Raw genomic sequence first — 19839 nt, forward strand, 5'->3', positions numbered from 1 at the left:
AGGAAGTCAGAGGCGTTTAACACGAGCACGGTGGGCTGGAACGTTCATATGAAGGCACGCACTTTGTTTGAGAACCATTTATTACATTCTGGGAGTATTTCCACATTTGTTCAAGAGAAGAAAAAAAAAAGATTACAAAATAATCGGGCCCAACTGTTGTACTATAGAACATATAAATATAATATTACAAAATATTTGAAAGGTTGTTAAAAATGCAGCATCAGATTTGATTGCTAAACCTAAAATCTATTTGGGGGTTTTCTAATAAATGCTTTTATTGTGAAATTCTGTTCAGGCAGTTGATGTTTGGAGGCAAATACTTGAGCAAACATGCCATCTTAATGTGTTCTTTAACAGGTAATCTGAAAGAACCATACTGAAAATGAGTGCCAGAGCATGTTAACGTGAAAATACAGCATCGCAGTTTCATGACTGAGGGGCTGAGAAACACATCAAATTAAGATTCTTTTAATCAACATTACAGATTATTTGTATTTTATTGAAATGGAAAAGAAAAAAAAAAAAACAGAAACAATTGAAACCAGACTTATCATATTTAGGGATTGTAGTTTTGTTTTTCTGCATTCCAATGTGTAGAAATGTTTTTTTGTTGTTGAGTTTTCTGGTGTTGTAGTTTTTTTTTTGTAAAAGATTTGTAAGCGGGGCTCTGATCTGAGGAATGAGGAGCTCCATGAGAGCCAAAGAGCCGAGGGAGGAGATGGAGCATCTTCACTCCTGTGGCTGCAGGTACTGCTGTGTAAATTCCTCCAGTTGTCTCTCCAGCTCTGTCGCTTTATGCCTGCAATGCAAAAGAAAACAAAAACAAAATTGACCCAGTTTAATCAAAGGATCATTATAGTCATCTATACCATGGTATGGGTGAATAGAAAGTAATCATGGATACCCATAAAGAAGTAGCCTGAATGCTCTACATAACTAAGCTGGTATAAGCACCAGCTGGTTAAGGGACCAACGGAAACTCACAACACGAGTGGACATTCGTTGTTCCAGTTTATCCCAACAGCAATGTTGCCTTTAAATCAAGTCATTTGTTGTCTGTCTTGATTCAGAGTGAACCCATGTTTATAAATTAGTTCATTATTAATTACTAAAAGAATGTTGTTATTCATTTTATCAGAGTTAATGGGGGATATTTCTTGCAGTAAAAGCGATCAAGGAAACTGCTTGTGAACTTTGTTTGCTTCATCATCGGGTAATAACAAGCATTCTGAGCCAAAGTTTCCCTCTGAAATGATGCTTGTATCACTCGTAAGAGCCACTCTGATGAAAATGGTGTTTTATCGTGTTGTTGTGGAGCGGATGAAAAAATGCTGTTTGAAAAAGATGATGTTGGTTATTTAGGAACTACTTTGGCAGGCCACATCCAACTGCAGACAAATAGATCCATGGCCGTCTTTGTTTTCCTCGTCTGAGTTGGTTTCTGGCTCAAAACTGTACGGCCGGATAGCTCCTCGCCATTTTTGTGCCTCCGGTAATGTTAGGTTGGGGGTTTGAGGGGCTGTAAGTTAGCGGGAGAGCATGTAAACAGATGGATGACAGTAAGGGGGCGGGGTTACTCTGTGCCAACAGTCCCGCCCATATCTCAGATGCGCATTTTTAATAAAGTCCTGCCGCTCTGTGTAAATGATGTCCTAGAAAACGACAAGCTTTTGGATTAAAAACAGTTTAACCCTAAAACCACTGGGGGGCACTTTGAAAATAGATCAAAAGATGATCAGAGTGGGTCTTTAACATGAGATTTATCTTACATACTACTTTACTTCCTAGGTTAGTCTTTATACACCTGCTGCGGCAGAGTGAGGTTGGTGCAGGCTCTGTAGTCGTTACCATGACAACACGTCACATCACATATCAAATAGTCCCCCTATTGTGAAAAGGGATTTCTTTCATAAGTGACCATGGTATAAACGGGATGCTGTCCTTCGAGGTGTCCATCAGAAATTCATGGACATCGGACGGTTGCTTCCGCAAAGTCCATGAATTTCAGTAAATGGATACTTTGTCTGGCATTATGACTCACTTATGATCCAAGGCATAAAATATTGTGAGAATTCCCACAACAGATTGTAGAGATCCTTCAGTGACTTAAGGAGTTGTACTGACCGCAGGCTCTTTGAGCGACTCTGGACCTTCTCCATCTGATCTATCTTGTCTGTCAGTTGACGGATGTCTGCCTCCAGCTCTTTCTGTGTCTGGTCCACCTGCTGACAGAGCCGAGCAAAGGTCGTAGCCATCTCCCTGGCAACACAGAAGGCACATTGTCATTCTACTTATTTATTTAGCTCGGATACAGAAGAGAGGGACGGCAGGGGATGAGCTTTGTGCGCATGCGTGTGTGTTTGTGTGTGTGTGTGTGAAGGTTTGCATCGATATGTAACAAAGACTCAAGTGACTGGAATTAAAATCCAAACAAAATAATGAAATCAATAATAACATAATCCTATAAAGATACCCTAAAACACGGGTATAAACGGGTAAAAAATGATCAGGAATCGTAAAGTAGCAAAAAAAATGACAAATATGATTAAAATTACATTAAAAAGTAAAGATTTTCCATTTAAAACCAAACTATTTGTTACACTGAATTGTGGGGAAAAGGAGTCATTGCATCACCGCTGTATATGTTTACATATGTTTATATTGAAAGTGTCAAACACGTGAATATGCCAAATTTAACGCTGTTACATCAGCCTTAGTACAACTGGAAGGTGTTACTTGCTTATAAGCGTATTAAATAAATTGACTTTTCAACATGTTTTTTTTTTTTTTTGTAATTTACAAAATCCCATTTCAAACTGAAACAAAACCTTGATGTTAAAACAAAAATGATGATAATCGAGGTTTGAGCCGAATCGTGGGGAGAGTGAATTGTTGCATGCCGACTGAAAAGCATCATGTCCCGAGAAGCCAAAGCCGTGTGGAAACTTACTGCTGGACCTGGTGACTGCAGTTAGCACTTGTGAAGCTCACGATGAGCTGCAGCTTCTCGGTTGCGTAATCCACAAACTGCCGCTTCAGAGCTCGCTCCTTCGCCTTCGTGGTCCACGTGAGTCTCTCGTACAGGTACAGCACGCCGTAAAGAGAAGCCGACAGAGCGATGAGCCTCCAGCCCACCGTTTTCCACACCTGAGGGGGAAACGCAACAAAAAATATTCATCTGTCAAAAAATGTAAGACTAAAGAAACAAACGCAACGTATCACGCAAATATTTTCACACAAATCAGGGACGACACAGTCATTTAAAACACTTAGATTTTTAAGTAATAACAGCTTAGAGTAGTCTCAATAGCTTATCATTACTGACAAAATAATGTTTATATTTTACTTTATTGTTTTATGTTGGGTTGATTGTTGTTTTATACTTTGATTTTTTTTGAAGAATATGTACAGATATATATTTGTGTACTACACTCTATATATTGTAGTATATTTTGAAATTTTGTCACATTAAAATGAAAAAAATAATACAAATCTATTCAGTCGCCATTTTGTCATATACCAACGCCACCGTGTTGGGATCAGACGTTATCACAAAGCAGTGATTGGTCCGAGTCGATCTGAGTCATTTCTTTGGCAACCACTCGAGCCAATCAATAGTGAGCTTCTTGGGAGGCCACACCCCTACCAATTGACAGAATCTGTCAATTAAACGGTTAGATTGTTCGACGCGAGACCATCTACTTTTATTGAGGCATCCCAGTGGGCAGTTTATAACTTGAATAACTTGCAATAAAGAAAAATATATGAAACAAAAATAGGATTATTAAGAACATGAGGGTTTCAGAGCAAAAATGGTTATTCTGACCAATAGAATGAGTAATAGCTGTTCATTTCTCAATGAAATTCTATAGGGTTTTGGCTTCTTGGAGTCAGCAGGTACTTCCTGTTTGGAAGGCCAGAGGGGAGGAGTCACCCAGTCCAGTTCTTATATACAGTCAATGGTTTAGAAGCAGAGAGCAAAGTGTTGAAAATAGGTCACATATTTGTGCTTGTGAAAACCACATACCACTCCTCCAGCAATGATAACAGTCATGGAAGTGCGTGAAGTTAGGGATGCCACGTTGTTGGCCAGTGCTATCATCAGCTCTTCCTGGCTCATGAGCGCGGCCTCATTGTTGGCGGGGGCTGCGATGGAAGGCGGGCCCGAGGATGGCGTTTGAGCCACGGGCAGCGCTGATCGGGACGTCTGTAGAATCCAGACAGAGTTTAGTGGGACGGCTCAAAAACGCCACGTTTCTATGATGGCTTCAAAAACAAAGAGCAGAGCAAAGGTTACCTGATCTACCAGTTTGAGAGCCCTCTGCGCATTGACAGAGCCCAGGAAGCGGTGGACTAAAGCTTGCCATCCCAGCGAGAACCTGAACTCAATGTCCTCTTGAAAGTCGCTGCAAAGTGTGCTGCAGTTGAGGTCGTAGCTCAGGTCAAGCGTTCGGTTGGGAACCAGCATGCAAATTTGACTCTGGGCCGCGGCAGGAAGAAGAGGCTGCATGCTCTCTGAGGAGGAACAGTACAGAAGTTGCTAACGGGTTTATTTTTTATTTTTTTAACTCAACTTTATAATGAATCATTTTTTAACCAAATTGTCTTTTCACCTCTCATTTAACCCAGAACAGAATGGAAAAGGAGTAGAAAAAGTAAATGTTATAGCAGCAGCTAAACCTTTTACATCATTAAACACATGAACATCATTAAACACATCAACATCAGTGAGGACAGCCTGCTTGTGTGCCTGTCACACTGACGCATTTGAGGCATAATGAGGCATGGGACCAGGCAGTCAGAGAAGGGGGTAAATATAGCCATGCCCTGAGAGTTACAGAATGCTGGTGAGTACTCGTGAGCTTCTGACTAACTTCAGCAGCTTTCTCAGAGTTTTCTCAATGGAAACTAAAGTCTTGAAGTAGGAACGGTTCCGAGAAACGGAAAAAACAATAAAATAAACACGTTCCTTTACCTATCATGTATTTCTGAGTGGACTGCACAGAAGCATTGACGGCATTGGTGCAGCGGAAGGCCAGGTTCTTGCCCATACCCTCCTCCACATGGGACAGGAGATCCTATCAACAGCAAGGGTTTGCACAAGTTAACCCTTTAATAACAACATTGCAAAAAAGCATTTAGCAGAAAGACAATAAATAAATAAAGGAAAAAATAAACTGAAACATAAAAATGATCCATGTGAGTGTAAATTTAGATGAGCAGATGTCCACAGGCTGCTATATTTGACTATTTAGTAACATCTTTACATTTCTAAATGATAAACTGCTGCAGAGCATTCACTTATTCCTATATGTAAAGAACAGTTTATTTTTCTTATTTGATTGAGTTCAGGGGGACTGAAGAGTTTCCTCTGATATCATCAAAAGTTCTTATTTCCCTGTTTTGTTTAGCAACAAAAACATTTTTATTGAAATTATTTCTATCACAATTTATGTATTAAATGTGCCAATTTTAATAGCCATTTGGCCAGGTGAAGTTTGCAAATAAGAACTTGTTCTTTAACATGTTCATATTGCTTGATTGGATAAACAAAATATTTTTTAAAAATCTTACTAGTAGCATTTAAAAAGAGGCAAGTAGAGCTAGCAATTCAGACAAAACAAAGAAAAGCTTTGATTGAAGAATCAATCGTACGTCTTTTAATGACCAAATGAAAAGCAGAAATGGTTTAATTTTTTATAAAATCTACTAAAGAGTAATTTGTAATGTTAGCAGATGCATGAGGCGACACTAAACATAAAAAGACTTTATTTTGGTCAATCATAATCTCTCACACAGGCTACTTTGCTTTCATTGTCATTTTCATCTAAGAAAAGATACAGATCAGTGTGTTTTCTAGTATCTTTGTGTCTCTTAAATGATATTTGAGGATTTAGTAGGTAAAGGGACAGAGTGCTAAACAAAACTGAAGCCTTTCTTAATCCAGATTAATCCAGCTACTGGATTTTTAACAATGCCTGCCTGGCGATGCACTAGAACCATTGACACTATAGTGAAATCATCAAAAGACTTTGTTTCAGTACAATCAATTATTTTTACAGACAGAATTCAAAGAAAACATGTGCATCAATTAGATTTGATTTTCATTTGTACTCTTGCATGCAATACATGAGCTAAACAGTTCTGTGTTTATTTTTGAGTGAAGGCTTCACTTACAGACTTGTAGATCTTAAGAACTTGAGGTGAAGGATGGAAGTCGGCGTGAAACTCATCCACAATAACATGAAGACGACAGATCTCCTCTCCCATGGCAATGGACACCTGGGTGAAACACAACAAGGTTCAGTTTGAGCAGGAGACAGACTCTGTAAATCCTACTTTTCTGACTAAATAAAAACATAAATTCCGATTTGCTTCAACACTAGGATCCGCTGACATAAGCAGTCAGGTTTCTGAGTCAGGGGGGAGGCTGCTTCTGCTCAGTGATACCTTGGACTCCACATCCTCGCTGATAGCTTTGATCTTCTTCTTAATTTCAGCGATCAGCAGGTTGAGCTGATTCTTGACAAACTCCAGTCGGTCCGTTTGGTTCTCTCTGGCCTCCAAAGCTGCAACTCTGAAACACCACACCCCCCCCCCCCAAGGAAGAAACTCATTCACAAATTGATCAACTGAATGGATTTGGGAAAATGTTTAAAAATCCTCGGAAAGTTTACCATTATTTGACTAGTTTAGCTTTTTTTTATATCAAAATTTATTTAATCTTTGGTTAACTGTACCTGCATAAAACTTACTGACTTTGACAAAAAAAAGACAATTTTAGTAAAACTCTTAAAGTCCCACTCCGATCATCCTTTGATCTATTTTCAAAGCGCTCCCAGTGGTCGTTTAGTTATCATTATGCCGTTTTTAGCCAAAACCTGGGTCGTTTTCTAGGACGTAGTTTCTGCAGAGCAGCAGGAGTTCATTACACAGTCGCCCCTGAGGGCAGAACCGTTGGCGTGGAGTAAGACCGCCCCGAACTAACATTACCAGTAAAAGAAAAATAGTGAGCAGTGCTGGAGCCAGTGCAGTTTAGATCCAGATGCCAGCTTTGACGGGGAAAAACCAAGACGTAACATGGATCTAGTCATCTACGAGTGCAGAGCAGGGAGCTTGTGGCCTGCCGATTGCAGCTTCTATGTCACATCTACACATTTTCTTTAGATTCACAACAATTTGAATGAAGAAATACTCACAAATGCAATTTGAAGCTTAATTTTCTTTACATACGTCCTCCATCATGAGAAAAATGCCACAAGAACAACCCAAAAGAATGGTTTTCATCAGAGTGGGGCTTTAAATCAGTTCATCCTATCAACTAAAAACTCAGAGGTGGAAGAAATATGTTCAGCCAGCTGCTCACCGCTTCTCCGCCGCCTCAATGTGGATGTCGTCCATGATGCTCTTGACTTTCTCAGTGATCTGCTTGGCCCTGATAGTGTGCTGCTCAAACTTTGTTTTCACTGCTGACTGCGAGATACACTCCTGCGAGGCCATAACACACAAGTTACTGTGACGGCTTTAGCGGCTTTAGACGCCCCCATGTTTGTGCGCCGTCTGGGGAGGGGGGGGTAACACCAGACAAGATAGACACCTGCTACTTTTAACTTAAAAGAAAACAGAACAGAAGTGAAAACAGGTGGGAAAATGGCAGCAGCAGCAGAGTGTGTATCTTGTGTCCCACAGCCGTATTTTTGCACCGTCACAGTTTTGTGAGGCGAAATTATAAAAAATGAGAACACAGACAACACTGCAAATCAAACAAACTCTATGGATAACTTATAAAGACAAGCACATTGTGTCATTGACATTTCCTTCCATCTCTGACACAATGCAGGTTTTCCCTGAAGCCGCCTTTGTACACAACATAAACACAAAATGAAAGCAGCTGAGACGCCATCACAAAAGTGAAATAAACTGTAACGGATGCCCTCAACCAGAGTGAATCTAGATTTCAGCAATGAAGACGCAGGTTGATGGAAAGGCACAGTGATTGGTTGAAGGAGCCCCTGTGGGTGTCGGCTTTGACTTAAAGGCCTGCCAAAAACCCTCAGCAGCAGTTCTGCTCCACACTGGCAGACATTTGTTTGTTGTTGCTTTCGTTTTTAGCACATACCTGCTTGTGTCACAACAATCATCCAACGCACACCCCTTCACAAACACACACAGACAACATTGTTTCTACAACAGCGGAATTTCTTGAAGTTACCATTTCTAGAACGTCCAAAAATAATCGTATTTGTTGGCCATGTTGGACTGGTGCATACATTTACATTAAATAAATAATACCTATAAATCAATTGCTTTTCAAAAGCCCACATGTGCACAAACCTCAAATCTTCTCTCAAAGCTTTGAAACTCTTTCAGCCTCTCTTGGAAGCCTTCAGCCAGAGCGCCACCTGTTGGAGAAATGCACCACATCAGAAGGATCAAATAAAAAAAATGACAAAATATAGCCAGTCATAATAATTTAGTTTTAAATTTTCAATGACAACAATCACCACTTCTGTTTATACTTATTTGCATAGAAACATTTTAACATTTTTTTTCTTTATTAAATAAAAGACAATTGGAACAAAGCAAAGAACTAAACATGAAAAATCCCGTCTGAATAGAGACCACAAACATGTGGCTTGTACATGTACTGTACAACACAGGGGTTGTGTTCATCTGGAGACACGCGTCCAGGAATGTTTTAACACCCACCGGTCTCAGGCATGCCCTGGGCGCGCTGCATGCGCGAGTTCAACACTTCTTTTGCAGAGATGAAGAAAATGCGATTGGGCGCCTGTTCCCGGTCCACAACTTTCAGCTCCTCCACCAAGAAGTTAACACAACGGTCCGTGTGCTGCTTCCTCACCTGTGATGGGAAAGGCCACATTTTTGACTGAGAAACACTCACTATCAATCCAAAAATCAATGTTTCTGCATGAAAATAGAAAGAAAGTGTTTGGATTTTTCATTAAACTGATGACACTAAAGAAGGTTTTATGTATTTTTCTGACATGACACTAACTTACATCCTCCATGTATTCAGGTTCGTTTGCTGAAGCATCCCAGCGATTGTTGAGGATGAAGATGTTCGGCTTTGACAGGCGCTCATTGACTTTGTGGAAAAAATGTTTTTCCTGTAAAATAGGGAAGAAGGACAGGTCATGATTAAGGCTGCGCCGAGCAGCTTAGATCAGCAAAACAACATACTTTATTTCATTTTATATAGTGTTCCCTTGCTATATCGTGGTTCACATTTCACAGCCTCGTTGTATTATTTGAATGCTTTTTTACAGTGCATTGTGTTCTGCATCCCCATTGACTGTACTTCATTGTCAATCAATCTCCTCTGTGCCGTATCTCCTGTACAGAAAGTGTTCATTTTTCCAAATTCACATCTTCGATGGGAATCAGGTCTTTGTTTTCATTCTATTATCCTGGACTTTACAAAGGCTTGAACTTTGAGAGTTTAAACAAGAGAGAAAAGGTTGAAAATGGTTTGTCTGTCTGAGAAACTTGTATAGAATAGTAAAAAGCTTTACAGCCTTAAAACATCATGATTAATTCTTAAAAATAAAGATCACTACTTTAGAACATAACCCCCACAATAAACGGGGGACCACATTATACATATGCTTATTATTTAGAGTGTGGTTTATTTTCACACACAAAAAAACAAAAACAAAGAGGCAGACTAAACGTGAGAGTGCTTTTCCTTTCCTTCCACTACTGGAGCTCTGTCAGTGGATGACTTTAGCATGACTATGCATGAATGCCTGAGTGGTCAAGAACAAGTGAAACCTGTCTGTCCATGTGAAACCACAAACGGGCTCAGAGGAAGACATTTACCAAAAATCTGAAAGTGACATCCCTGCAAGGGTGCTGTACTTGCTGCTGAGACTGTTTGGTGTTAGTCAAGTAAGGGTTAATGGCTGACGAAGTGTGCATTATCGGAAATTAACGCACGCGGTGGAAGGCTGAACCATCCGATGCGAAGTGCATTAATTTCTGATAATGCACACTTTGAAAGCCATTAACACGCTTATACCATGGTCACTTACAAAAAAAAATAAACCAGTTTTTAGTACTTTATTCTTGTTTTTTTTCCTCGTGTGGGTTGCTTTAACAACAAGCGGTCGTTACTGGTACAACACGTTGTCACGGTAACAACGCACCAGCCTCATTTGCAGCGGCAAAGGAAAGCGATATGCAGTCATAACCATAAATATTTGGACACAGACACATTCTTTCTAATTTAGTTTCTGTACATTACCACAGTGAATTTTAAATAAAAAAAAAAACTCAGATGCCATTGAAGTGCAGACTTTCAGCTTTTATTCCATGGGTTGAACAAAAAGATTGCATAAAAATGTGAAAAACGTATTTTTTAAACACAATCCCTTCATTTCATGGGACAAATTCACTGTGATAAAGTACAGAAACAAAATTAGAAAGAATGAGTCTCTGTCCAAATATTTATAGTCTTGTCTGTATATGCTGATCATCACAATGGGTAAAATAAGCCTCAGCTATTTAAATGTTCAGATAATCCTGCAGAAACACAATGATATGAAACAGAGCTGTTTATTGTTTTCTATTTCTTTCATAATGTAAAATGTATGTGTTAACCTCCATACAGGAATAAAAAAAGCATTTATCTAATCATATTTTAAAATCAGAAACAGCTTTTTTTTAACTGTTAATTCAATAAAAAAAAGAGTGTTCTATATAATTACTTTGTCTGAATTGACAAATTGAAATGAAATATGAAGGTTTGTTTTCTCTAAGTATTACAAAACTGGCTGAGAGTTGAGGAAACTTTTGAAACCAAAGTTTTGTAGTTATTCTCACTTTAAAACAGTGAAAATGTCACAAGATCAAAACTTAACAACAAACCAACATTTCAGGGGGGGAGGCACAATTTTCCATCATTTATTAGTTCAGAAGTCATCCAGCTAGCCTGTTTCTGGCTGAAGGAATTCTCTAACCTTGAATGTTTCCTTAACCCCTAAAGCAAATGGACTACAATGGTTAACCCAGATCCCCACATATTCTGTAAATCCTTTAGGATGTTGACTAAACATAAACTTGTGTGGGTGACAGTCATTACCGTGTTCATGAGAGTGGACTCTGAGTTGGCCACCAGCACGAAGACGTCAGCATCAAGGCAAAACTTGTCAATCCAGCTGTCCAGTTGTGTCGTTACATCTGTCCCAGGACTAAAGAACGAGTGACAGGAAGAGGCAGAAAATATATACATTCAATTTGACATTTGTAAAAAAAAATTATTAACACGTTTGGGAATTGCAAAATATAATGCAGAACACTTTAAAACCAAATGACTGATCCTGTCACCTGTCTACTAGAACCAGGTCATCTCGAAGTAGCGCACACTTGGTTTTTGGCCAGAACACACGGACCAGACAGCCTGCGTCCAGACTCTCATCCATATGGAGCGCATGGGCCATCTGGTTTACAGTCTGTGGAGGAATTGTGAGTTAAATTAGATTGATGACTAAAAGGTTTCAAGAAAATTACACAAAATGCCAACGTTCTCTTCAATTTAGATCAAAACAGTTTAAAAGCAGGAAATGTAAAAACCAAAGTACCAAAATGTACCTTAATACTCTTCTCCTCATCAGAACCCTCTGTTTTCAGATAAGACCTGTCATCATCTGTGCCCTCCACACTCAAAAAGCAGTTGGTAGTGTGGCCAATTCCACTGGGCAGCACGCGGTCCCTCAGCATCGCATTGATCACTGTGCTTTTCCCATTGCTAGTTCTAAAAGCAAAGAACACACAAGTAAACTAATTTTTTGTGCTGGAGTGTCATCTCAAGCCCTTAAACTTAAATCTATTATTATTTTTTACCTTAAAAGCAGGTTTTATTTAATGGTTTTTTTTATTGCGATATTTGAATTGTTTATGATTTTTGTGTGAAAATGCTGTAAAAATAACATGTCCTTGCTTGTTAAAGTACGATACTTACGACACATCCCCCAAAAATCTCAGGTAATGTATAGAAGTCAACAATTCTGTGGAACATGAACTCACCTGCCAAAAAATGCTACCTTCATGTGCCTCCGAGCAAGCACCTCCTTAATGACTGCAAGTTTGTCCGCATAGGCCTGGATCTCAGACTTTTGATCCGGGGTGGCAACGTTCTCCAAAGCTGTATTCCCACTGATGTCTGTCAGCACAGAAAAAAAAAAAAAGAATAACATAAACAGGTAAACATGGCGTTCATTTTCACATATCATTAAATAGTGACATTCAGGAAAACGACCACCTTCCACAAACTCTGAGGTCTCTTTCACATAGTTGAGCAGTTGTTCAAACACATCGCTAATCTTTTTCTTGGCCACAACAAAGTGCTTTAGAGGGGAGAACTCCCCCCGGGATGAGTCTGTCCGCCGGAGTTGGGGGGCTGCAGACATGGTGCCAAACTGTGGAGAGACAGAGGGACTCGATGTAGGTAAAGTCCAAATCAGCAGAAATGCTATTTAGACTGAGCCTGTTTACAGCTGTAGCATGAGTAAAATATTGCGGACACACGTGGGAAAGCTGACCCGCCTGACAAGTCAAACACACATGTGCAGTTACCAAAGAAAAACAGCATAATTTACGCGTGACACACAAGGACGACCTGCAGTATCACATGCAGATGACAGAAATCGGTCACTCAAAGGAAGTGTACTTTTCCTTTTTTTTAACATTAGTTATAACACTGAACACACAAAACCAAAATATGGTAAGTCCCCAAACCGTGAGTGTATAACAAATTAAGCTAGCAAACTAGCGCAAACACATAGTTAGCATTAGCAAAAAGTGAATTTTGTTTTATTTTCCTTACCACAGTCCTAAAACAGTTGATATTGTCTTCTCATTACATAAACACTACAAATCCATGTAGGCAGTACAGAAAACTTCCATCACTATAAAAAAAAGTCCTGCTTTGAACCTGGCTAACCTTCTGTTTGTACCCAGCAAAGGCATAGACGGCAATTTATTACGAACTTAAAGACAACTTCCGGTACAGACCTTCAAAATAAAAACTTTCTCAGTGTGACATTGTCACAAAAATATATGACTGCTGATTGTTCGGGAAGTTTACGAGTATCCCTTGGTAATTTTTTATATATTTATTTTTTATGTATAATTAGTATATTTCACAATGCCGACTTACTTGAAAGTAAATTTGAAATCTGTGTGATCATGTTTCTTTATTTTGAAACTGTATGTATCAGTGTTTCCGTTTCCCTTCTCTGCAGATGAAGGCTTTTTCAAGCAAAAGTCCGGTGGGCGGAGTTAAGGATCGGAATGCAAACAGAGCCAATAGGCGCCCAGAAAAATGCATAACTCCTTTAAAGAGACCTCTGCTGTTAAAGTTGTCAGCATTTGTTCATTTACTGATTGTAAGTCAAATAAATTAGTATAAATAAATAACCATTATCATTAAGATTTTGTATTCCATATAGCATAATAAACGAATAACTACCATGGTCTCATGCTTTTCCGTTTCATAACATAATAAATCCTTTTCAAACTATTATTTTTACACTGCACCTTGGAAGGAAATCATACGGACTAATACATTAGAAAAAAAACTCGTAAAACTAAATGACTGAACTGATTACAAATACAAAAAGACTGACATCTTTGGTGCATGGTTGGATGTTTACCATATGTATCCTAATGTTAACATTTACAAAACCTTTGTGTAACGCAAACCTTGATGTCAAATATTGTGATATAGGTGAAATGTTATTGTTGTGAATTGTATGACAATTGCGTGTTTCAAACATGTGTTATTGCAGCCTGTTAACATGGTAGCCAGTCGTCATCATCTGTAGAGCAGAAAAATGTAGATCGTTGGCTATACCATTGATGATTAAAAGCATTAAAATAAAAAGCTACAATCCAAATAATGTCAAGAACACAAACAGATTTCACCTTTGGATCTCAGGGTGGCTCACAAAAAGGTGCCTTGAACGTTTGAATTTTCACCAATATTTTCAAAATTAGCTAGAAAAAAAAACCAACAAGGTGAATTATACGTAATTTAGACACCACCAGCAGATGCTTTTATTCTACATGAATCTTGTAAAAGAACAATTACAAAAGTTGTACTTGCACTGATATAATTTAATTTTTTTTGTAAATTAATGAGATTTTTTAAATTAACTCATATTTTGGTTTAATTCGTTTTTTGTAACATTGCTGTTCACTTGCCTGTTGACCAAAATGGCATTCCATAGAAAATGTGCTATTGTGTGTTTGTGTGAATGTGCATGTGTGTGTACTTATAATTGTACCTCAAACATGAACAGCTGTGACAGACTGCTTTAGTTTGGAGCAGCCAACAGTGAACAACCTCCAGCCTCTTGTCTGGTTAAGCGACACCACGCGACGGCTTGCCCACACAGAAACACAGGACCAACCCTTTTCTTCTTTTTACAACTTTCTGTTTTTCTGTGGTTTGTGCAGATTAGTGATGGAGGATTAAAATGGTGAGGAAGAAAAAACGTCCACTTTCTGAGTAAGTATTCCTTTGACTTTTATTTAGTTGAGTTTGCATCAACAATTCTATGTACAGAACGGTTGTCTGACTAAACTTATTTTTAATTGCATCCTGATAGCTGAATAATGCTGATAAATTGATTAATAAAACAAAGCTTTTTAATGCAGGACTTACTTTGACATCATAGATTATTAATGAGGCGGTTATGCTTGCTCCCCTCCTGGGCAGATATAGATTTCAGTCCATCCAAGTGGAACTTTAATCCAAAACCGACTCTTACTTCTATAGATTTCACATTTACATGCATCACTTCCATCAAGTTTATTTTGAAAGATCACAGAGATTCTCATAAAATAAAAGTGGTGCTAAACTTTTCTTTGTAAAACGACCTGAGCTCAAACTATTTTTCTGTTAGCTTCCACATTGTGTTGTTGCTATTGTAGCAGCACGGGGGGCACAAGAGCCTGTGTGTGTATTGTCAATGTGTAGGCGGGTGCTTTTTGTGTGTGAGTGTTTGTGCTTGAGTGCATAGCTCACCTTTACATTGCACTCTTATCTAGAATTTTCTGTCTCAGGGAAATGAGTCATTTTACTTCTGATTTTTTTCCTTATTTTAAAGCGCATGTGTCAAACTGAAGGCCCGGGGGCCAAATGTGGCCCTCCATGTCCTTTTATATGGCCCGCGAGAGCATAAACATTTTTAATGGACGAAACTATGGACACAAATTGGTGTGTATTTATTTATATCTAGGGGGAATCTGACTTGAAATATTGGATTGAGCAACTATACATTAAGACTTAAACACTGTCCATATAACCTAACCAGACAGAATCAAATCAAACATAAAGGAGTAGTTACATTTGTTTTTCAATACATTTAGTTACATGTATAAGTTATATCTGGCCCTTTGAGGACAACCACTATGCTAATGTGGCCCTCAGTGAAAATGAGTTTGACACCCCTGTTTTAAAGAGTAAATTAGTATAAAATTGTTAGATGTATTGATTAGTTATTGTTCAAGCTTAGTTTAATTTTGTTTTTTCCCAGAATCTGCAGAAGCATGATGTGGGATGGATAAACAACAACCAAACTCTGCTGTAAGTTTTTATAAACAAATTGTGCAGAATTGTTGCAAAGCTTGGTTTACTTAAATTAGGACTTTTATTTTGATATTCGAATGATCAAAATAACCAAATCGACCTCTTTTGTTAATTTGTGTGATCTATGTACTGAACGTTTGTAAAAAAATAAACATGCAACTGTTTTTGTGGATTTCTGTGTCAGATGGCCTCTAATGACCCTGACCTTCCTGACCCCTCCGATGACCCCCAGCCTGGTGACCTCATTGAGATCTTCAGACCAGCTTATCAGCACTGGGCTCTCTACCTGGGAGATGGTTACATCATCAACTTGACTCCTGTTGGTTAGTGCAGGATGGGAAACCAATTTCTTTACATCCTAAAACTCACACTTTTTCAAATTTTTATTTTATTTCCAAAAAGCATTAGCCTTTCCAGTTTTTTGAGCATTTCACAACATTTGCATTTTTGAAATTAGAATGTAAAAGTGAGTTTTAGATCTTTCCATTGCAACGTTTTTCATGTTTATCAGCCCTTAATGCATTACTTTTTTCTTAATTTGTTTGACACTGCTTTACCAAAACACCTATTTGTCTGGAAACTGAAGCAGCTTTGATTTTCCTCAAACCAGAACAAAGCTATTCCCCAGTTTGAGGTCAGAGCTGTCCTGAGCTGTCAAATGGTGCAGAAGGATCAAAAACAGTTCCTGTTTACAAGAACTGCCTCACACCCACTTCCTCCTCTTCAGACTTCCTTTGCGAGCCCTTGTCAGTGCTACATGTAGAAATCACACGAGCTTGCACTGACACATCTGGAAAAACTCAAGAACTTTTTAAAATAGAATAGTCCCTGAAAAGCTGCATGACTTTATCTATTGGAATATTTTTTTTGGAGAAAAAACACACAAAAAACGTTTGATTTTTGACTCTGAATGACCAATTGTATCATGTCTGCATATTTCTGAGACCCGTATCTCATTAGCATAATCCAAACTTTCCTTAAAAATCTATTTTCTAAGCAATGACTTGCTTTCTGCTCTGTAGTTTATAATCATTCCACTAGGGGCAGCAGAGGGACTTTTCCTAGTTATTACAAACTGGCTGCTTCCGTGTAATCTCTAAAACCCTTTTGGTGGGAAAACCTTTATGGCCAGAATAACTCATCTGTTGTTATTCAGTATTTTAAAGGACTACTTGCTATCTCAAAAGAATGCAAAAGTTGTTCATAATGAATTCTATATAATACAGTTCCATCATGTTAAAAATGCATGAATCAAAGTTGCGGGTAAATAAGGTGCTTTTTTTCTGAATCTCAATCTTTTTGCATCTTAGCCTTGTAAACTTCACTATATTAAAAATAAACAATAAAAAATGTAATTAAGATGTTTTTGTAAACTCTTTATTGAAATCCACAAAAAATTGCACTTTCCTTTTTTATTGAGATAAAGATAGTATCAATTGTGATATGTTGGGTGATTTGGTGAATTTGTGCTTACAAATATTGACGTGAGTGTTCACTGTTTCAAATTTTGTTAACATGTTAACAAAATGAAAACATTGTTGACATGAAGTAACTGTTTTATAAACAATTAATATCAAAAAATGTGGCATTCTTTTATTACAGCACTTAAAAAATGAATAACATTAGATGAGTTATTCTCACTATAAAGTTTTCTTACCTTACTGACAGGTCTTTCTGTCTTAGAAAGGGTCCTCGCTCATCCAAGTGTTACCCCCTGCAGTAGGGGGTCCCTCAGGGGTCGGTTCTGGGCCCATTGTTTTTTTCTATTTACTTGTTGCCACTTGGAATGCTGTTTTGGCACCATAAGGTGAACTTTCACCTTTATGTTGACGACTGCCAAATTTATGTCCCTATGTCTAAGGGACCCAACCTAAAGATTAACTCAATAACTGACTGCCTTGCTGAAGTTCTCCATGTGTACAGACCTTTGGGCTTTCTTGGCCGGTGGTGGAAGATGCTTTATAAATAAGTAAATTATAATGATGACATGATGATGATGAAAGTTTTGAAAATTAACAAAACTTTTCCCACTGAAAATATTTTTGAGATTTCGTGGAAGCAGGCTTTTTGAAATGATCAGGAAAAGTCCTTCTACTGCCCCTAGTGGAATGGTGAAGAACTACAGGGCAGAAAACATGGACCAAGTTAGACACGGTGTGTTTTCAAAAAGATCTTGGATCATACTTAAGACATAGGTCTCAGAAATATGTGCATGAAATATGATACGAATGGTTATATAGAATTAAACTAACATTGTTGTGAGCAAAAAATCACCAAATCAACCAACATATTAAGCTGCTTCCATCTATATGTTTATAAATAATTTATATTGTAAAATGTTTTTTGTGGATTTCACTTAAATGGTTTAAAAACATCCTAACCCCCCCCCCCCCCCAAAAAAAAAATAAAATTAATAAAAGTATTTTTTTTCTTCTTCAATTCTTTGATGTTGTGAGGTTTACGGGGTTAAATCCCCCTTTTTTGAGTGGATTCCAATAATATATTAAGAATTAAAATGGTGGAAAAGAAAAAAAACAAACAGGGAAAACAACTCTAAAAGCTTTTAATAAACATGTCAGATCCTCTTTTCAGGCATGGACCACAACTTTATCAGACAATAATCTGTTAGTTGGAAAATATGTTTTGTTTAATGTAAAAATGTTAAGAATAATAGAAAATCTATGGTTGACACCCTCAACCGCCAAAAAAAATTTAAATCTTAGGTTCGGCAAATATAGACACAGATTCCTGCAGCTGGAAATACTGTTTTCAATGACAAAGAAACAATGACGTTATTTTTGTGTGTGCTGCACAGTGCCATAATGGTTAAGGCCCTGGTTCAAATCCTAACTGGGACCCTTCTGTTCTCCTCGTGCATGCGTGGGTTTTCACTGGTTTCCCCAAACAGACCTTAACTGGTGACTCGAAATTGCTCCTAGGTGTCACCCCACACAAGCTGGGTTTCACTCCAGCAACCCCATCACTCCAAAAGGAATTCAGGGAGTGCAGAAGTTGGCTGAAATTTATTTATTTAAATTTTCTTTTGCTCATTTGGATTGAATTGAACTTTCATTATCTCATAGGGAGAAACTCACTTGTCCTGTCAGCTCGAAGGAAAAAAATCAATTCAATTTACAACAACAATGGTTGTCTCAATGGTAACTGTTTAATGAACATGAAGTCGTACTGTGCAATTGCAAAAAAACAAGTGATAATACAAATTACAGCTCACCAAATATACGTGCAAACAAAAAAGTAAATAGATGAACTGAGCAAATAACAGTTTAAATAAATATGTATGTGATTTTAACTGACATTGTCTCACTTATGCTCTTCCCTCCTCCAGATGAGAGCCAGGCCGCCGCCATGTCCAGTGTGAAGTCCGTCTTCAGCAGGAAGGCCGTGGTGCGCATGCAGCTGCTGAAGGAGGTGGTGGGCAGCGACTCGTACCGCGTCAACAACAAATACGACGACAACCACACTCCCCTCCCCATCTGTGAGATCATCGAGCGAGCTCAAGTCCTCATTGACCAGGAGGTGTCTTATGACTTGCTGGGGAGCAACTGCGAGCACTTTGTTACCCTTCTGCGCTATGGACAGGCGGTGTCCGAACAGGTCTCCCACTGTCTGCTTTGTTTTATGTGTCTCCAGTGGAAAATAACAATCTGTAGATCAAGGAAAACTGTTCAATGTGTGGCTACTTTCTAAATGAAGAATACTATTTAAGGTCCCAATAGACCACAGAGCAAAGGATTGGTCACTTTCCCAAACCATCTTCTGCTGTCAACCTCCTGGTGGCATCTGAAAATGACCAATAAAGAAGTCCAATAAATAATGTTTTTACACTATCATATTAGGAGCTGCACTTTATTATTGATGGGCGGTATAAAACGAATGTGTACGTTGGAGCTCTAGCCTCATTGGTTTGATCATCCCTGGTTCATTTTCTGTGCTCCACAGGCTTCACGAGCCATTGGAGCCATCAGCGTGGTGACGGCTGCAGCCAGCGCCTTCTCTGTCCTGGGGCTGATCAACACGCGTTCCAGAAACAGACCTTTCTGACGGAGGCAAACCTCACCCGAGGCTGTCGTCTCTCAACGATCATGCAGCTGTTATTGAAAGCAAAACCAATAAAGTATTCATCAGAATGGAACTGACTTTGTTGTTTAAGGATTAAAAACTACACTGCCTGTATTCCGTGTACTTAAATACATAAATTTATG

The 19839-nt window shown here is 38.5% G+C and overlaps 2 protein-coding genes across 2 annotated transcripts; one reads left to right on the top strand and one right to left on the bottom strand.

Annotated features, from left to right (window-relative positions):
* Positions 1 to 62: 62 nt before the first annotated feature.
* Positions 63 to 13005, bottom strand: mfn1 (mitofusin 1). The gene is made up of 18 exons (XM_004067727.4): positions 12848 to 13005; positions 12284 to 12440; positions 12049 to 12184; positions 11614 to 11776; positions 11350 to 11474; positions 11105 to 11213; positions 9024 to 9131; positions 8710 to 8863; positions 8335 to 8402; positions 7367 to 7488; positions 6451 to 6577; positions 6178 to 6282; positions 4976 to 5078; positions 4298 to 4515; positions 4028 to 4207; positions 2951 to 3147; positions 2125 to 2259; positions 63 to 799 (listed from the first exon to the last, which is right to left on the bottom strand). Exons 2-18 carry the CDS (start codon positions 12429 to 12431, stop codon positions 730 to 732), a joined length of 2268 nt encoding a protein of 755 aa, XP_004067775.1. The 5' UTR covers positions 12432 to 12440; positions 12848 to 13005; the 3' UTR covers positions 63 to 729.
* A 1326-nt stretch (positions 13006 to 14331) lies between these two features.
* LOC101158264 (phospholipid-metabolizing enzyme A-C1-like) lies at positions 14332 to 19810 on the top strand. Its single transcript, XM_011473881.3, has 6 exons — positions 14332 to 14385; positions 14482 to 14533; positions 15564 to 15613; positions 15801 to 15939; positions 18963 to 19231; positions 19577 to 19810. The coding sequence occupies exons 3-6, from the start codon at positions 15587 to 15589 to the stop codon at positions 19676 to 19678; spliced, it is 537 nt and encodes a 178-aa protein (XP_011472183.1). The 5' UTR covers positions 14332 to 14385; positions 14482 to 14533; positions 15564 to 15586; the 3' UTR covers positions 19679 to 19810.
* The last annotated feature ends 29 nt before the right edge of the window (positions 19811 to 19839 follow it).

Source organism: Oryzias latipes, chromosome 4 (genome assembly GCF_002234675.1).
Source record: "Oryzias latipes chromosome 4, ASM223467v1".
NCBI classification, from domain to species: Eukaryota; Metazoa; Chordata; class Actinopteri; order Beloniformes; family Adrianichthyidae; genus Oryzias; species Oryzias latipes.